We start from the raw sequence: 16380 nt of genomic DNA, 5'->3' as shown, positions 1-16380 counted from the left end.
CGAGCCCCCCTGCCGCCCCGCCCGCCGGACGGTGACATCACCAGGGGCGGGGCAACGTGGCTCCACCCCCAGGGCCAGGGCTGCTACCTAGGGGTCTGTGGTTTTCCCCCGACACGGGAAGCCGCCAACCAGAGCAGGCGCTTCACTGAAAGAGGTGCTGCAGTCAGTATTCCTGCGGCTCTCCCTTCAGCCCCTCACCCTTCACAGCCTGTCCCACCGCCCCCCTTTTGCACTTTTCTATCCCTTTCTCTATTTGTGCATCTCCAAATGCCTGTGTATGGAGAAGCCGAGGTGGGCACACAAGTGGCACACTGACTGGAGAAACAAATTTCATGCTGTACCACCTTAATCTGTTTGCATTCCTCTCTTATTTGATAGCTTGACATTCTCTCGTATGCAAGATGCGGGCGGATTCGTTTTCTTTTTTCCTCCCCTCTACCCAGGCTTAAGGGATAAAGTTGTTCAATGCCTTCTATAGGAGTTCATAAAAAAAAAAAAAAAAAAAAAAAAAAACTAGAATTTTTGGTTTTGGTGAAGGAGTTGGAGGTGGGAGACTGCAGAAAAAGAAGAAGAAAACCAAAGCTTAACGGCGTTTAGAAAGGAAGTAACTATTTTTCATTCGCGACTGAGTATGTCTTCTGCAGCACCTTGCACAAATGCAACTGCAGAACCATTTCGTTGCAGATTAAGTAGGCTGCGTCTACACAGGGTCTGTGCGGGATCTTCGAAAGACAGTGCAGGTGTGTATGGGTTCGGGTGTGCGTGTGCGTACGTGATGTACGTGTGTGCGTGTGTGTACGTGTGAGTGCGACCCAACAAACCCAAGAAACGCATCAAGATCAGAAACAAGCCTGCACACTAGCGTTTGCCTCGGAAATTTCCTAAAGCGCTTAGAGTTTGTAAATCACTAGTATCTGAAAACTGTCAGCAGAAGCTCTTTTCCTGGTGCCCTGCCCCCTCAAAAAGAGGTGTCCGCTGTGTCTTGTTAAGTGGTCTTTTGCCCGCGAAGGCCTCGTGAGTGATGAAAACCACAGAGGGCACGCTGTGTATACTTCAGGGGGTCCCACGTGTGCGGCCCAAACCCCTGGGGCCTGGGCGTGCAGTGTGTGCAGGCGCATGTGTGTGCGTGTGTGCTCGTGCCGGGCCCGAGCTGTGTGCTCACGCACTCCAAGCTGCGCCCAGAGCTCAGCTGCTGGGTTGAAGAAAAGGAGGGTAGGCAAGTGAGGGGGGCAGGGGGCCGATTGGGGGCTTTTGAATTAATAGAGTTGGCTTAGCCACTTTTCCCTCTCTGGCTTGAGCGCCTTTAAACCTCGCTGCATCGTAGGAAGGCGGCTGGATTCGCTGTTGTACTGATGCAGGAGGGGGAGCAGGTTGAAACAATCGAGTGGGCGCGCCAGGACTCCCCGGCTCCAGGCGGGGAGGGGAGAGGGAGCCCCCATTCTGCGCAGGGAGGGGGCGGGGTTGGGGGGCCCAGCAACCAGGAGAAGGCGGGGGCGGCCGCTGGGTTGGAGAAGTGGTCACCCCCGGGAGACAAGATTTCGTTCGAATCGCGCATTAATTGGAGATATCTGATTAATTTCAGCTTCTGATGACTATAAATGGCGATTCTCTACCAAGGTGTCTATATTAAAAAAAAAAAAAAATCGTTCCGTGTCATCCCCCACGTCAGGCCTGCTCGTGGGCGTGAGGCTGTACTTCCTCCGCCCCCTCCTAATGGAGTGAACCATTCCCAGCTCTTCCCCCCTCTCTCTCTCTCTCTCTCTCTCTCTCTCTCTCTCTCTCTCTCTCTCTCTCTCTCTCTCTCTCTCACTCTCTCAGCCTCTGTCTCTCTCTCTTTCGGTCTCTTCCTCGCTCCCTCGCTTTCTCTCCTCCCTCTACCTTCCCAGTGCATAAAGTCTCCGTCGCTCCCGGAACTTGTTGGCAATGCCTATTTTTCAGCTTTCCCCCGCGTTCTCTAAACTAACTATTTAAAGGTCTGCGGTCGCAAATGGTTTGACTAAACGTAGGATGGGACTTAAGTTGAACGGCAGATATATTTCACTGATCCTCGCGGTGCAAATAGGTAAGTGGCCGCCCGGACCGGCTCTCGGCAGGCGGCCGGAGACAACCAGCCCCGGCCAGAGGGGCGGACGTGGACTGGCTGGCCCCGCGATCGCCCCGGGGTGCCGAGAAACCTGCAAACCCCCGAGGGGGTGGCTTTGACTCCCGAGGACTTGGGTGTCCCGGTTTGGTTTTCCTAAAGAAAGAGACTCCAAACGTTCTCCAGGAAAATTGTGCGGCCGGTGGTTTTCCAGAGGAGGTCCCCCCCACTCCACGTTTTCCCCCCAAGCGCCCATCCATTTTTGCTTCCCTCTCTGGGGTTAGACCAGGTTCGGTGCGCTCTGGGGCAATGCTTTGGCCCCTGCCGTACTGCAGGATACTATTTTGAAGGGTCGAAAGGTGAATTCAGAAACAAGATGGCTAGCCAGATAGAACTGGAAAGTTTATGTGCAGAAAGCGAAGATATTCCAGGGCTCCGCTCAAACTGCTGCATTTAGAACTTTGTCATTCTCCCGCCCCCCTCCCCCCATATCCTAGCTGCAGCATTTACACCGGGCACCGCAGACCCGGTTGAGAGGCAAATCGAGAACGACCAGGAACTCCAGACCACATATTTTATTATGCTTACCATTGAGGAGGGTAAAGTGAGCCAAATATACGTAAATATACTTTTTGAGACAACATACAACGCTATCTGTATTATGTATATAGGAAATGGTTAAGAAATGTTTGCAATATGAAACGTCGGATGTTTGTTATTTTTGTTTGGGGTTGATTGTGGACGGATTTATTGAGTCACCATTTTATGTTAAGGAATGTTGAGTTGACAGTTACACTGTCATGGGGCTTTTTAAAGTTTACAATTTTTTCCATCCAGAATGCAGAAAACATTATGGGAGGAGGCGTTAGAAAAATTCTTTTCTCTGATGCAGCCAGAACGTTAATTAACCTGGCCTAAAAGTGAAAGTGAAGCAGGTTATTAATAGAATGGACAAGAGAAAAAATAGAAACTCTTCAAACGGGTTTTCTGGAGATGGAGGGAATTGTTACCCCCTATCATTTCAGGCTATAGCTTTCTTTGCAGACAAATCCTTGCAGTATTTTTTGGGGGGGGAGGGGGGTGCTTTAGGGAATTGGTTTCTTTACGGCAAGAGAGAGAATACATAACAATTTTTCTTTATGAGAAATGTGGAGGACACAGGATTTGGGGTTCTCTAGACCTTAAAATGGATTATTTGTAGTGGAGTTGTATGCACTTGACATGATTTTGGGGATCTGGTTGTTTTGTTTTGTTTTTGTTCCCAAAACATTATAGGAATTTGTGTGTGTGTGTGTGTGTGTGTGTGTGTGTGTGTATGCAGGATGTTGCTGTTTTCCTTTAATTCTAAGGAATGACTTAATGCTGCTAATCCGGTTGATTTTGACATTAGTTCAAAGAACTGCAATAAATAAAGAACATTTCTAATGGCAGCAAATCCCTTAAATGTTGCAAATAAGTGCATGTGATATTTTGCAATTAGCCTGTGAATTTTTAGAGAGCAGTAGAGGCAATAGTTTTTGAGACAGGGGTTTTAGTTGGAAAAGGTTTGTGCAGTTTTCTCGGTGGGAAATAACCTTACTTTGAGGGTTAAAAAAAAAAAAAAAAAGCGGTTGTGCGTGAGGGATGCGTTTTGAACACATTACCTTCAGCCTGAAAATGACCGTTTGTTGGCTGTGGAGTTGAAATTGAACGTATGTCTGCCCTTTCCTGCACCAGAGCCCCGGTCTTTATTAATTCATGCCTGGGAGCTGTCCCAAATCACTGACATTTGGCAAGAAAAGTGGGGGTTGGGGAGGGGCGGGGAAGTGGAGAGAGTGGTGAACGAATGAAGATGAGGTGGGAGGAAGTTTGGAATGAATGAGAGGTCGAACGAATGAATGAACGAATGGAAACCGCACAAGAGAGGGACACAAGGGAGGACAGAGAAGGAACGGGAGTCGCCTGCCCGAACTTGCAGAAACCCACTTCAGAAAGGACAGCAAGGGGCGCTTGGGCTGCGACCTGCCGGGTCGCGTGCGCCTGCAAAATCTGTCCCGCGCACAGGCTCTGGCCTCTCGGTGCAGGCTAGAGCCCAAGTCAGAGTTGCAAAATTCAGAAATTTTCACGACTTCTTATTTTACACACGCACACACTCACACATGCGCGGTTTGCAGGGTCTTCTGTAGCAGCGCCCAGAAAGATAACGTGACAGGAACGCTTCCCGCCCCCAGCGAGCCACACTTCCCTTTTTAAAAATTGTCAGTGCTGTCTTAGGGGCCTCTTTTTCGACACCGAAATTTGGGGGTGGAGGTAAGGGGTGAGGAGAGACCTGGGACAGAGGGGAGGGTGCTCCGTATTTTGTTTCTTCGCTGCAACGCTGTAGCATGTAGAGCATGATGCCTAGGTTTTGTTTCTATTATGACAAATATTCATTTATTCATGCGATACTGTCAATGTTCCATTTGCTATTGTTGTAGACGCAAGGGTATTTTATTTTTTGTGTAAGAGAAACCTGGAAATTTAGAAGGTTTACGTATCTGCCCCAGCTGAGGTCGAAGTTAACCCTGGTCCCTTCCTAGCGTTTCCCGTTCCGGATTACAAAACGCAAGACCCGCCTCGCTCTTCCTGCAGCAATTTGTCCCCCGTGCGCTCTCGGAGGTTGCTGCGGGTTGGGTCACCTTCCCCCTGGTTTGCGTCTGGCCTGGCATTCGGGGACAAGAGGCTGCGTGGGGAGTGGGTGCGCGGGGGTGAGGTGTGCGGTCCTCCCGGGGCACATTCACACACGGGCGGCAGCGAGCAGGACGCTGCGGAGGAGGCTTGCGCCCCGAATCCTGGAGCTAGAGGCCGATTCCAGTTTTAAGATTCACCCTATATTCCTCTCCTCGCCCCAACCGCACAGGTTTGGGCTTCTCTCGCGCCTTCCGGGCACCCCAAGTGCTTTCGGCCGCTAGGTATTGAGCCTCTAGCTGGTTTCGCTGGCTTGGGGTGGAAAGAAATGGCCATCGCAGCGCCCTGGGCCCTGGAGCCTGTTTCTGGTCCGGAGCCTCGGGGTTTGGTCGATTTGAGGCCAGGATCAAGGAACTCTGTGCCGCCCGGGATTTCTCCTCCTCCTCTTTCTCCGGCCGCCCCAGCTTCCATCCCATTCCCTCACCCTCTGACGCAACCTGGAGCCAGAGGCCCTGAGTCCCAGGCGGCTGCGAGCTTGTCTGGGACCTGGAAAGGAAAGGTCTAATTGCGCTGCTGTCGGGAGTGGCGGCGGGCCTTTCACGGGATGCTAAGGGAGTGTGGGGAGGTGAGTGGCCGACAGAGGCGGCGGAAGGAAGCAGGGAACCCGAGATAGTGTAGGTGACCTGGGGCCACCCGCGCAGATGCATCCTGCACCTGGCCTGGCTTCTGGCCCTGACCGCCGGGACGAATCATTCCCGCTGGGTCTAGGGAAGTCTAAACTGCCCTTTCCTGCGGAGCGGAAGCGAGTGCATCCAAGGGTCTCTCGCGGAACAGATTCCACAGTAGGCATCGGTTTTATAATGAAACCATCCATTTCTGTGACCGCTAGTGGCTTCAAGAGACTTTATTCATTCTTTCGTTCTGAGCACCCACCGAGGACCGGGCGCCCTAGGACTATTGGCGGGAGATGGCCCTGGTTCAGCTGCTTGACCCCACGTCCGGCGGCCTCCCCAGGCAATCTTGGCCCCTGCACTCTGTTGTCCAGACCCCTCTGTCTCCTCAGAAATGGAAGATTACACTGCGAGAGACGTGACATGGCTCGCTGGGGGAGTGTTGGGAGACGAAGGAGGGAGTGAGGAGAAAGAGAAATAAAAGAGATGAGGGAGGTGAGAAAAGGGGGGCGATAGAAACAGAAAAAGATAAAGAGCGCCATTCGGGAGGGAGCTGGAAGGAATGGACTTTCCTCCCTCCCACTCAACCCACACCCGTTGACACACAATTTGCACTAGAGGCGTGTTGGGTGTATATCGGTCATCCTCAGGGGCACCCTTTGACACTGGTGCCCCCGGGGCTGGGCAATGAGAGAGAAAGCTCCATTGGTCAAGGCAACAAGAAGTCCGGGACGCAAGGGAGGGCCTTGGGGCGTCAGGGCAGGGTCATGTCGCTGCTGACCAGTGTCCCCTCCTCCCCGCAGCGTACCTGGTGCAGGCCGTGAGAGCAGCGGGCAAGTGCGATGCGGTCTTTAAGGGCTTTTCGGACTGTTTGCTCAAACTGGGCGACAGCATGGCCAACTACCCGCAGGGCTTGGACGACAAGACGAACATCAAGACCGTTTGCACGTAAGTGTTCTCTCTGGCCCGCTGGGTTTCTCTTCTGGGGGCGCTGCTGAGGTCAGAGAGTGCCGCGCCTCCCCTCCTGCGCTCAGTGTTCAGTGCCAGAGCAAATCTGCGCACTCTCGCCTTCTGGCTTTCACCAGCAGGCCAAGCCCTCTGGTCCCGAGGCCCAGTCCTCTGGTTTGGAACCTATGTTGTCTGAGGAAACTCTATAGCCTAGGGTGGACTACAGAGAAAGATCCCCCACCAGCGACCTGATCCCAGCCCGGCTGGGACCTCACTGGCTCACACTGAGGTGCCCACCCAATGCACCTGAGAGAAGGCCTGGGCCAGGGAGTCCTGCTACCAGTTCCTCATTCCGCAGAATCTCTGCTTTGAGGCAAACCTTAATTATTACCTCTCTCGTGGATGAGTGACCTGCTGGGTACTCCGAACAGGGTTTGAGGACCTTTCGGGGGTAATTCCAGATTTACCTAGGCAAGAATCACTGACCTGTTCTATTCACTTTCAGTGATATATGGCCCCTTCAAAACACACCAAGAAAACGAAGGCTCAGGCAAGGGGGCAGGGGCTTCCAGTTTCTGGGAGAAAGGCTGAAATAATACTTTATTGTGTGGCAATGACTGCCCAAGTGGAGCATGTCAGGGGTGTCTGGTGACTGCACTGAGTTTGTAGTCCATTCCTAAGCTTGGGGTAGCCATCCTCCTGGCTTTTCCCACCCATTCCCCTATCTGCATGATCTCCCCAGATTGTGGCAGCTGCAGTTAACAGGCCCAAAGAGAAGAAAGACTTCATGACCAGGCAGAAGTCGTGTTTCCTCAGAGATTAGCTAGAAAGCCTGCTCCCACTAGCAAATGAGGAAAATATCACAGCCCTATTGCAATGGACCTGGGGAATTTTAACTGCTGCAGACCTTAGAAATTTCCCCATCCTCTGCAAAAGACACTGCCTTTTATTTTTCAAAAGCAGCTGCATTCTGCCACCCCTACAATGACCCTTCCAATAAAGCCAAAGTAAGCAGTGTCCCTTATTCCCAGAAGTTGTAATGACTATTTTTCAGGCTTTTTTTCTTTTTATACTGTGAAGTCCTTCTTTCCCTAAGTGGGAGGAGGTGGTTATTTCAATTACAACTGAATGAAGGTCAATCATGCTACAAACTTCCCTGAATTCCCTATTACCCACCCAGGAGCCACAGCAGCTAAGTGGCTGGGACTTTCTCATGAGAGAAGGAGCCAAGGCATTTAATTCCAAATGTCTGGTTAAAAGTAAGAATGTATTTCCTAAGGCATGACAAGGTTACATATAAAGGAATTCCCAAAGCCTCTGACATTTCCTGGAACTTTCAAGCTATTTAAATATTTTAGCAGGACCTTGGTCCTGGAACACCTGGAAGTGAGGAGGCGCTTCCCTGAGGCCGCAGGCCATACTGAAGCTCAGGCTTCATTCACCTGGTGGTGCTAATTGCTCAATAACAGTATGAAGTGCACCTCTCCCAGCGCCCAAGGGAATGTCTTTTCTCTAGCTCATCCCTCTTCTAGGAGGGCCCTATCCCCATCTGGGGTACATAAAGAAAGCAGTAATTTAGAAATCCTTAGGGAGGTGCAATCACACAGGAGCTCTGCAGGAGAGCTGTCCTGGGCTTCTTGGCGTCTCTAAATCTTGGTATTTATTACAATCCTGAAAGTCCTACGCCCCGCCCCCCTCTAGTCCTCAAAAATTAGAGACTCACTCTGGGGTTATGAGAAAACAATCTGAACTCAAGGCAACCCAACAAACATTTATAACTTCTCTATTAACCAGAATGGGGTGGGAATGCAAATAAAGATGAATCAAACACGGGGCCTGCCTTCAACATGCTTACAGTCCAGGCGAGCAGCAGAGAGAGAGAGCGGTACATATAAGCAAACTGCGTGGAGGGCTGCTGCTGTTTACCTGAGTCCCAGGGCCAGGGCGAAGTGGGAGCCAGGCTGGAGTTACAGAGACGCACAGATCGACCCAGCTCCGAAAGGAGACAGCGCCCCAGGAATCGATCACGGCTTGGGATTATATTTAGTTTCGGGATCTATTTTGGGTTTTCAGAAGAAAGGGGGACAAAAAAAAAAAAAAAAAAAAGAAAAAAAGAAAAGAAAAGAAAAGGACAGGTTGGATGAAGGTTGTGGGGGCGGGGCTAGGAGCTCTGCCCAGCCTGCGAGGAGGAAGTGGCTGTTAAAAGCTCTGCTGCGAGAAATGACCGGAAGGGGAGGACGGAGAGCTGGGTCCTAGAAGGCTGGCAACGGTGGGCATCGCTACACCCCGAAGGCAATGGGGAGAGGACCTCTGGGGTCACACCCCACTGGAAAGACTGGGAAGGAGGGAAGAGGAAGCACCTAGCGCGTAGGCCTGGGGCGCTGGGGGTTGCCAAAGCGGGAGAAGGCCAGGGAGCAGGCGCCAGGGGCCCAGGCTCTGACACTCACCGACCTGGGCAGGGCAGAGGCAGGCAGGAGTCTCTGGATGGAATCTGAGCCGCGGGACTGTGGAGGGCACGGCGGGAGGGCCTCGGAGGACGGAAGCAAATGGAGAGGCGGAGAAAAAGGAAGTGGGGAACGGAAGAGAAGAAAACGGAGGGAAGGAAAAACAGAAGAAAGGGAAAATGAGGAGAATCGGGAAACAAAAGGACGAGGTGGGGGTGGGAGTAGGAGCGATGGAGGGCGAAGGCGAGAGTACCGCAGCGAGGAGGAGGGAGACAGAAGGGGTGAGGGGGAGGAGAATGTGAGAAGCCAAGAGGGGAGGGCCCGCCACGGAGCAAGTAACCCATCTTGCAAGCTAAGAGGCATTAATGGGCGGCAGCTTGCAAGGCTTAGCACTGTTTTCCTAGCTTTCCCCGAGGAGGACGAGCAATCTGTTTGCGAAGGCCGAGGTGCCAGCTCCTTGCAGCGGGTGCAACCCGGCTGCCGAGTCCGCCCCTGGCACGCTAGAGGGGAAACCACCTAGGTGAAGGGGCGGCCGATCCCCTTTGACAGCGCCTCTGGGGTGGGCCAAGGTCCGACGAGTCCCGACTTTGCGCAGCCCTAAAGCCAGGGCGGTGGACAGCAGGTAGGGAAGGGGTGCCCTGGCAGGTTTGCCAGGCCGTGACGGGGGAGTCTCAGGCGCGCAGGTCCAGGGTCCTTCCCGCGCCCAAAGTGATCCTGCTTCTTCTGTTTTGTTCTGTTCCTCGCCAGATACTGGGAGGATTTCCACAGCTGCACGGTCACAGCCCTTACGGATTGCCAGGAAGGGGCGAAAGATATGTGGGATAAACTGAGAAAAGAATCCAAAAACCTCAACATCCAAGGCAGCTTATTCGAACTCTGCGGCAGCGGCAACGGGGCGGCGGGGCCCCTGCTCCCGGCGCTCCCGGTACTCCTGGCGTCTCTCTCGGCAGCTTTAGCGACCTGGCTTTCCTTCTAAGCGCGGGGCCAGCTCCCCCCCGTGCGCCCACCCACACTCACTCCATGCTCCCGGAAATCGAGAGGAAGATCCATTCGTTCTTTGGGGACGTTGTGATTCTCTGTGATGCTGAAAACACTCATATAGGATTGTGGGAAATCCTGATTCTCTTTTTTTTTTTTTTTTTTTTTTATTTCTTTTGAATCCTTGTGTTTTATTTGCCAAATGTTACCAATCAGTGAGCGAGCAAGCACAGCCAAAATCGGACCTCAGCTTTAGTCCGTCTTCACACAAAAATAAGAAAACGGCAACTCACCCCCATTTTTTTTTAATTTTTTTAATTTTTTGGCAAAAGAATCTCAGGAACGGCCCTGGGCCACCTACTATATTAATCATGTTAATCACATGAAAAATGATGGGCTCCTCCTAATAGGAAAGCGAGGAGAGGAGAAGGCCAGGGGAATGAATTCAAGAGAGATGTCCACGTGGGAAGCATATGGTGAATAATTCACGCTCAGTCTTTCTTCCACAGTATCTTGTTTTGATCATTTCCACTGCACATTTCTCCTCAAGAAAGCAAAAGGACAAATTATTGGCTTTAGGTTTTATGGAAAGGAGGGAAAGAGGAAAGGATTGTGGTAACTCTGGCATAATGGTAAATAAAGGCTGTCAGAAGCAACGCTGCTAAGGTCACTGAGGGGTTAGCTTTACCTGCTGTTGTTGATGCATCTTTCAAGTCCACTGCCTTTATTTTCCCTCCTCTCTCTTGTTTTAGCTGTTACACATACAGTAATACCTGAATATCCAGTGGTATAGATCACAAGGGGGGGAAGTTAAATGTTAATCTAAAATATAGTTAAAAAAAAGATTTTGACATAAAAGAGCCTTGATTTTAAAAAAGAGAGAGATGTAATTTAAAAAAGTTTATTATAAATTAAATTCAGCAAAAAAAGATTTGCTACAAAGTATAGAGAAGTATAAAAATAAAAGTTATTGTTTGAAATGGGGGTGTGGCTTTGTTTCCTACTCGGAGCCTGTTTCCTCCACCAAGTTATTTGGGTACCTCAAGGGACATACAACACCAGGTGATCGATTCACGTGTTCACAAAGTCAGTGGATAACCCGAAGTCTTCAAGCAGATGTTCCTCACCTAGGGCACCTTACCCCGTGCCCAGCATTCCTCATTCTTGAAGGGGAAAAGGGAAATTGTTTTAAAATCTATTCATTCAAAATCTGAGGCCCCTTCCTACCGGATGAGGACTGGAGACACAGGGCTTGCACCTCAGCTGAAAAGGCAGACGCAGTGCCAAGTGGTCAGCCCCCTGCCTCCACGTCAGGTGGGTCTGGGCCCTAACCACGATCCTTCCAGGCCGGTCCCTAACCACGATTCGCCTCTTCCTCTGCGGTGGCCAGAGGCAGCTCGCAAAGGAACCGCCATTAAGGGTTCTAGCAGAAGGGCAGAGAGACTGTTCCCAGGCAGGGATCAGGTGAATCCTTTCATAATTAATAAGACAGCTCAGCTGAAATGGCGAGGAGACGGGGCCCTATTGATCTGACAGCCGAGCAGCTTCCACTTTTCCTATTTATAGGCCCCGCATGGCTTTGCGAAGAAGTAAACATTCCCGAGTAAACACGAGCCGAGGAGACCCAGGTCTGGGGTCCGCCCGCGTACTGTAGGTTGCGGGAGGGAGAATTGCACGTAGGTCTCGGGTTCAATGAAATCGAAATCTGGTTTCTTAGTGAAAGAAGAGGGGGGAGGGAGCCGCGGGGGGTCCCCCAGGGAACGTGAAGAGAAGGGAGGAGGATGAAGGGAGACCTTGGCGGCTGCAGCAGGTTCCCGCTCTGTGGAGCCCGCAGCCCGCCGCAGGGTGGGTGAGCCTGGGCTCTGAAATGCAATGTGTAAACAATCGCTAGTGTAACAGTTCATAAATCAAACCCAGTGGGTCGCAGCCCAATCTGCATTCCCCCCACGATTGAATTCCAGCAACACATGCGTCCCTGCGCCCCGAGCGCTGGAAGCTGCACGGATTCTTAATGGCAGCATATATTACGGCCTCCGGTTCACGCACACGCCGCGCGGGGCCACTCCCGGGAATAGTTTCACCCGCTGCCCCTCTGCCAGCTCCCTCCTGGGTGGGTTCCCTGCTCTCAGGCAAAACCAGAGAAGATCCTCCGAGCTGCCTGCGTGGGGCAGTCACCCAACCCCAAAAGCTCCTTGTTTTGAAAAACAGTTGGGTTTTGTTTGTTTCGTTTCAATGGTTATTTTCGGTCTGCGTATAAATAGAATGATACTAACCTGAGTTCAACTCTGGAATTCAAATTAAGCTGTCTGAGCCCGTTTTAAACACGAATCTGTTTAACGAGGGGGAGGGGAACAAGGAGAAAGAGGGAAGGTCTTCTCCATCATTTTTGGCCATTAGTGCGCCGCGTCCAATAGTTTTCTTTTCCCTTACAAATGGGGTATCTTTTCTCTGCAAACCGATATTTTTTTTTTCCCTCTGCAACCTGTGCGCACAGCTGAGCCCCCTGATTGCTGGAATAAAACGGTTTGGGGGGGAATGAGACCCGGGTGAGCCAGGAAGGCGCCCATCCTTTCGCAGAAAGCTTCCCACCTAGAAATCAATTTCCTAGAAGATCTAGGAGAAAGCCAGACTGATGGAGGGGACAGAAGGGGGGGCGGGGAATGCGAGCGAGGGCTCCTTCTCTCTCCCAATAATGTTCTTCTCCAGGAGCACCGGGCTCCTACTACAGTTCCAACAGCTTCCCAGGCTGGACGCCCTAGAAGAAGAGCACCCCAACGCCTAGTTCTTCCACGCCCCCACTCCACCCATCCCAGGTCGCTGAAGACTCTCGAAAGCTTAGTGCCCGGTTTGGGGCTGCCTTGCTCTGTTCAAGGCCCAAGCTCCCGTACGCTTGCAGAGAACCCCAGGAATGCCCGGCGAGTCTCAGAAGCGCAAGCTTCTGTGTCTGGTTCGTTAGAGAACGTTCCTTCTCGCGGTGATTGTGGAGATTATTATCGCTCCGTCTTCGACTATAATTTGCTGTTCCATCATGATGACATCTCCATATGTTAGTTGATGTTATTGTTTTTAAGCAGCAACATGGTAAGCTCTGTTGCTAGTTCTAGGAGGTGATACTAACCAGGGCGGGTTATGTCCCTTAGCCAAGGGGGTTGGGGGATGACCACTCAGTCCAGAGGACGTCCTCACATCTACCTCTGCCATAGGAGAACGCTCTCCAGAGCCCTGCACCGCCCTGGGCTCTCCGCTTGGCCCACGAGCTCTGGCTTCGAGCTCTTGAGGAGCTGTTAGGACTGGGGAAGGACCTCTTTTACTGAAGTTAGAGTGTAGTGTCCGACGATCTTAGTTGTGAGAATATCAGAGAGGTCAGTTCCGGAGCCCCAGCTTCAGCATAGGCCCCGCAGAGACTCTGGGAGGGTGGGTGGAGAATGAGAGGAGAGACTGGCTAGAGAAAGAGAAGGCTGCAGGCGGGCGTGGAAAACGGGAGACCCCGAAGTAGAGTTAGCAGAGGAGGGAGCCCAAGGCGATCAAGAGAAACACAGATGATAGAGACACTTAAAGTTGGAAAGAATAGAGCCCAGTTGTGGAGGAGAAATAAGGGACTTACTTTCATTCAGGACTTTCAGCGAAGCAATTGAGCTGAAGCTTAAAGACCTCCCCACACACATTTCCTTTCTGCAGCTAGAAGCCCCCAGGGCCAGGGCCACAGGGGACTGGGATGTGGTGCCTTTGTACAGGGTGAGCCAGCAGGAGCACCCAGCAGGAGCATCAGCATGAAGCCTGCTACCCCAGAACATCCCATGATCCAGGCAGAAATGGATCCAGGGCTTTCCCTTCAGGAAATTTGCCCAAGAAAGAAGCAGAGTCCTTTCTGTAAGGGTCTTGGCTTAAGGGTTCTCTCAGTCTTCCTGGCTCCCTGCTGGTCTTTGGTGCTCCAAAGGGGTCTGCTTTCTGGAGCAGTCTACCACCTTAGCCCATGGACCCCAGGGAAGGACTGCTGCCCCTCTTTTCCCTCCTCCAGAGCACCTACCAAGGGAAATCAAAGTCTTGATCTTCATCTCTCCACCTCAGCCCTGAAAACAAAGTGGTGGAGGGAGGTGGAAGGGAGAAGTGAGCACCAGGCCAGCTTGTGTGGGCTCAGAAAAGACCCTGAATTTACCCCTCTCCCTCCACCCACAGTCTCTGCAACTCCCGAGGCCTGGAGGCCCAGGAACTTGGTAATGCTGTAGCTGTGTCACACATACCTGCACACCTTCCCCAAAGAGAACAGCACACAGAAGCCCCCCAGGGTCCATTTCCGAAGGTCAAGGCCTGGGTAGCTTCAGACCCAAACCCAATGGCTCAAATGAGGAAAGCTAGCCGGGCCCTGCCCTGCCCTACCAGCTCAGACTCCCCACCACCCACTGAAGAGAGGGCTCTTTCTCATCTCTTACACACCATCCATCCCAGCCTGGTGTAGGGTGGGGGGAGAATGTAGCATTTGGTTCAGATTTGTGCCCTGGAAGGATGCCACCTTTTGTGTGGCTTCCCAAAGCCAAAAGGCAGGTTCTATCCCGCTTTGTGACCTTCTCCCAGGGTGTATTGGACAAGGACCGCCCCCAGATTGCTCCATCCCAATGAGCTCCTGGTCTACATTCCTGACATTCACCTCCCCAACTGGAGTCCCCGGGTTCCTGAGTTCTCCCAGCAGGGATTCCTCCTGTAGCTCTGCCAGAGCTTCTCTCACCCGCCCCCTTTACTCCACTGTTCCTATTAGTTTCATCTCCCTACATTTAACATAAAAAATAAGTTTTTATAACCATCAAAGCAATTCAAAGATACATGAGCGGGGTTGGAGGGATTGACCCTCTTTCCACTAACAGATATTAGTAGATGGATGTGTATTCATCCACACCTCTTCCCAGATGTGTGTAAACATATATTGACATATACCTATGGGAGGTGGGAATTTTTTTCCATTGGGATATGTATTTCTTTATGGCCAAAATTATTCAACATCACAATAGCTAAGCACACCATCTTCTTTTAAATAGATACACAATATTTCCTAGAATGTCATAATTTAATCTTCCACCTATATAGATATGTTTTTGCAAGTTATTTGTTGTTTCTCCCCTTTTTGTACTCTACATATATTTTGTGATAAATATTCCTGTTCAAACATTATTCTGTTCCACTCTACTAGTTTTTTTAAAAATTTCTTCAATAGAATAGATATTCCCAAAGTTAAAATGCTAGACAGAACAAATATATGTGTGCTTTAATTTGAAAAGATGTTGAATGACTTTCCAAAAGGAGGTAGTGTCTGTTTCTCTGTGTCCTCATCAACATTGCATATTAACGATTTTGTTTGTTTTTATCAACCCAGCAGGTAACTTTGCCACTTTCTGGAAGGCCAGCCTTTCCTGATACTTACATTGGATTCTATGGATCCCTTTTGGACCCTGATGGCCACCAGAGTATCCTGCTGCACATGCAGAGATGGTCTGGCTAGACTTTGAGTCCTTTTCCCCAGGGCAGTGGCTAGGGCCCCACAATCGGTGACTTTTATTCAAAGGCAGGAGCAGTTCCTCCTGGAAAGCCCCGACTCTCCATCACTAATCTAACATTGCTAACATGGCCTTCACAGGAGCAAAGGCTGGCAGGGGGCGGGGCTCTGCTGAAGCCTGCTGGCATGCCAGCTCCGTGGGTCCATGCTGAGGCTGCAATCCCCTGGCCTATCTGCAGTGGAGAGCAGTCATGGAAGGAGGCAGTACAGGAAAAGAAAACAGCAGCCTAGAGCAACTACAGCTGAATCTTTCCCTCAACCGGTAAGAATAAGAGGCTTCTACAGGTGAGATCCAAACAGAGTGAGCAATCCCCCATGAACCATCTGTGGGGGATCCAATGCACAGAGATCCAAATCACATTCTCTCTCCTCTCCCTTTCCACCCCAATTACTCTTCCTAACAAAAAGTAATAATAATTTTGCTTCCACTGAACACTTACAACATGCTAGGCATTTTGCTGACACTCTGTGAATACCATTTCCTTGTCTTGGCAACCTCTATAAGAGGATTATGCTATCCCCATTTTGCAGATGAGAAACTGAATTTTAGAGAAAGAATAGTAACTTGCCCAAGATTAGCAGGAGGCAAGAGAGGAAGATGAAATTGGAGCACAAATCTGTTCTGAGATATCACTTTGCTTTGCTTGTGCTGTTACTATTTGGAGCCCAAAGAAAACTAACACAAGTAAAAAGACAACAACCATAAAGAAATTTAAATCCTGTGATAGGCCAAATAACAGCCTTGCAAAGATGTTCATGTCCTAATTAATCCCTGGGCACTGTGTATATTAGTTGTATGGCAAAAGAGAATTAAGGTTGCAGAAGAAATTAGGCTGCTTATCAGCTGGGTATAACATAGGGATATTATCCTGGATTATTCCTGGGAGCCAGGAATTACAGTGGCTCTTTTTTAAAATTATTTATTTATTTTTAAATTTCAGAGTGGTTCTTAAAAGTGAAAAACAGAGGCACAAGAGGTCAGAGTAACCTGATGACAACCCAGTATTGTTAGCTTTGAGTTTGGAGGAAAGTAGATATGAGTCAAGGAATCTGGGTAGCCTCCAGAGA

General features: G+C 50.7%; 1 protein-coding gene across 1 annotated transcript; it reads left to right on the top strand.

The window, feature by feature from the left end:
* The first annotated feature begins 1792 nt into the window (after positions 1–1792).
* Positions 1793–10751, top strand: NRN1 (neuritin 1). The gene is made up of 3 exons (XM_079148413.1): positions 1793–2062; positions 6201–6345; positions 9537–10751. The coding sequence occupies exons 1-3, from the start codon at positions 2008–2010 to the stop codon at positions 9763–9765; spliced, it is 429 nt and encodes a 142-aa protein (XP_079004539.1). The 5' UTR covers positions 1793–2007; the 3' UTR covers positions 9766–10751.
* The last annotated feature ends 5629 nt before the right edge of the window (positions 10752–16380 follow it).

This window comes from Sciurus vulgaris (genome assembly GCF_902686455.1).
Source record: "Sciurus vulgaris genome assembly, chromosome: 7".
NCBI classification, from domain to species: domain Eukaryota; kingdom Metazoa; phylum Chordata; class Mammalia; order Rodentia; family Sciuridae; genus Sciurus; species Sciurus vulgaris.
Note: the sequence above shows the minus strand (reverse complement) of the source record. Positions and strands in the feature narration are given on the sequence as shown.

Coding starts and splice junctions, on each gene's coding strand:
- NRN1 (XM_079148413.1), top strand. CDS start 2,008: ATGGGACTTAAGTTGAACGGCAGATATATTTCACTGATCCTCGCGGTG. Junction 2,063..6,200: donor GATCCTCGCGGTGCAAATAG/GTAAGTGGCCGC, acceptor TCCTCCCCGCAG/CGTACCTGGTGCAGGCCGTG. Junction 6,346..9,536: donor AACATCAAGACCGTTTGCAC/GTAAGTGTTCTC, acceptor GTTCCTCGCCAG/ATACTGGGAGGATTTCCACA.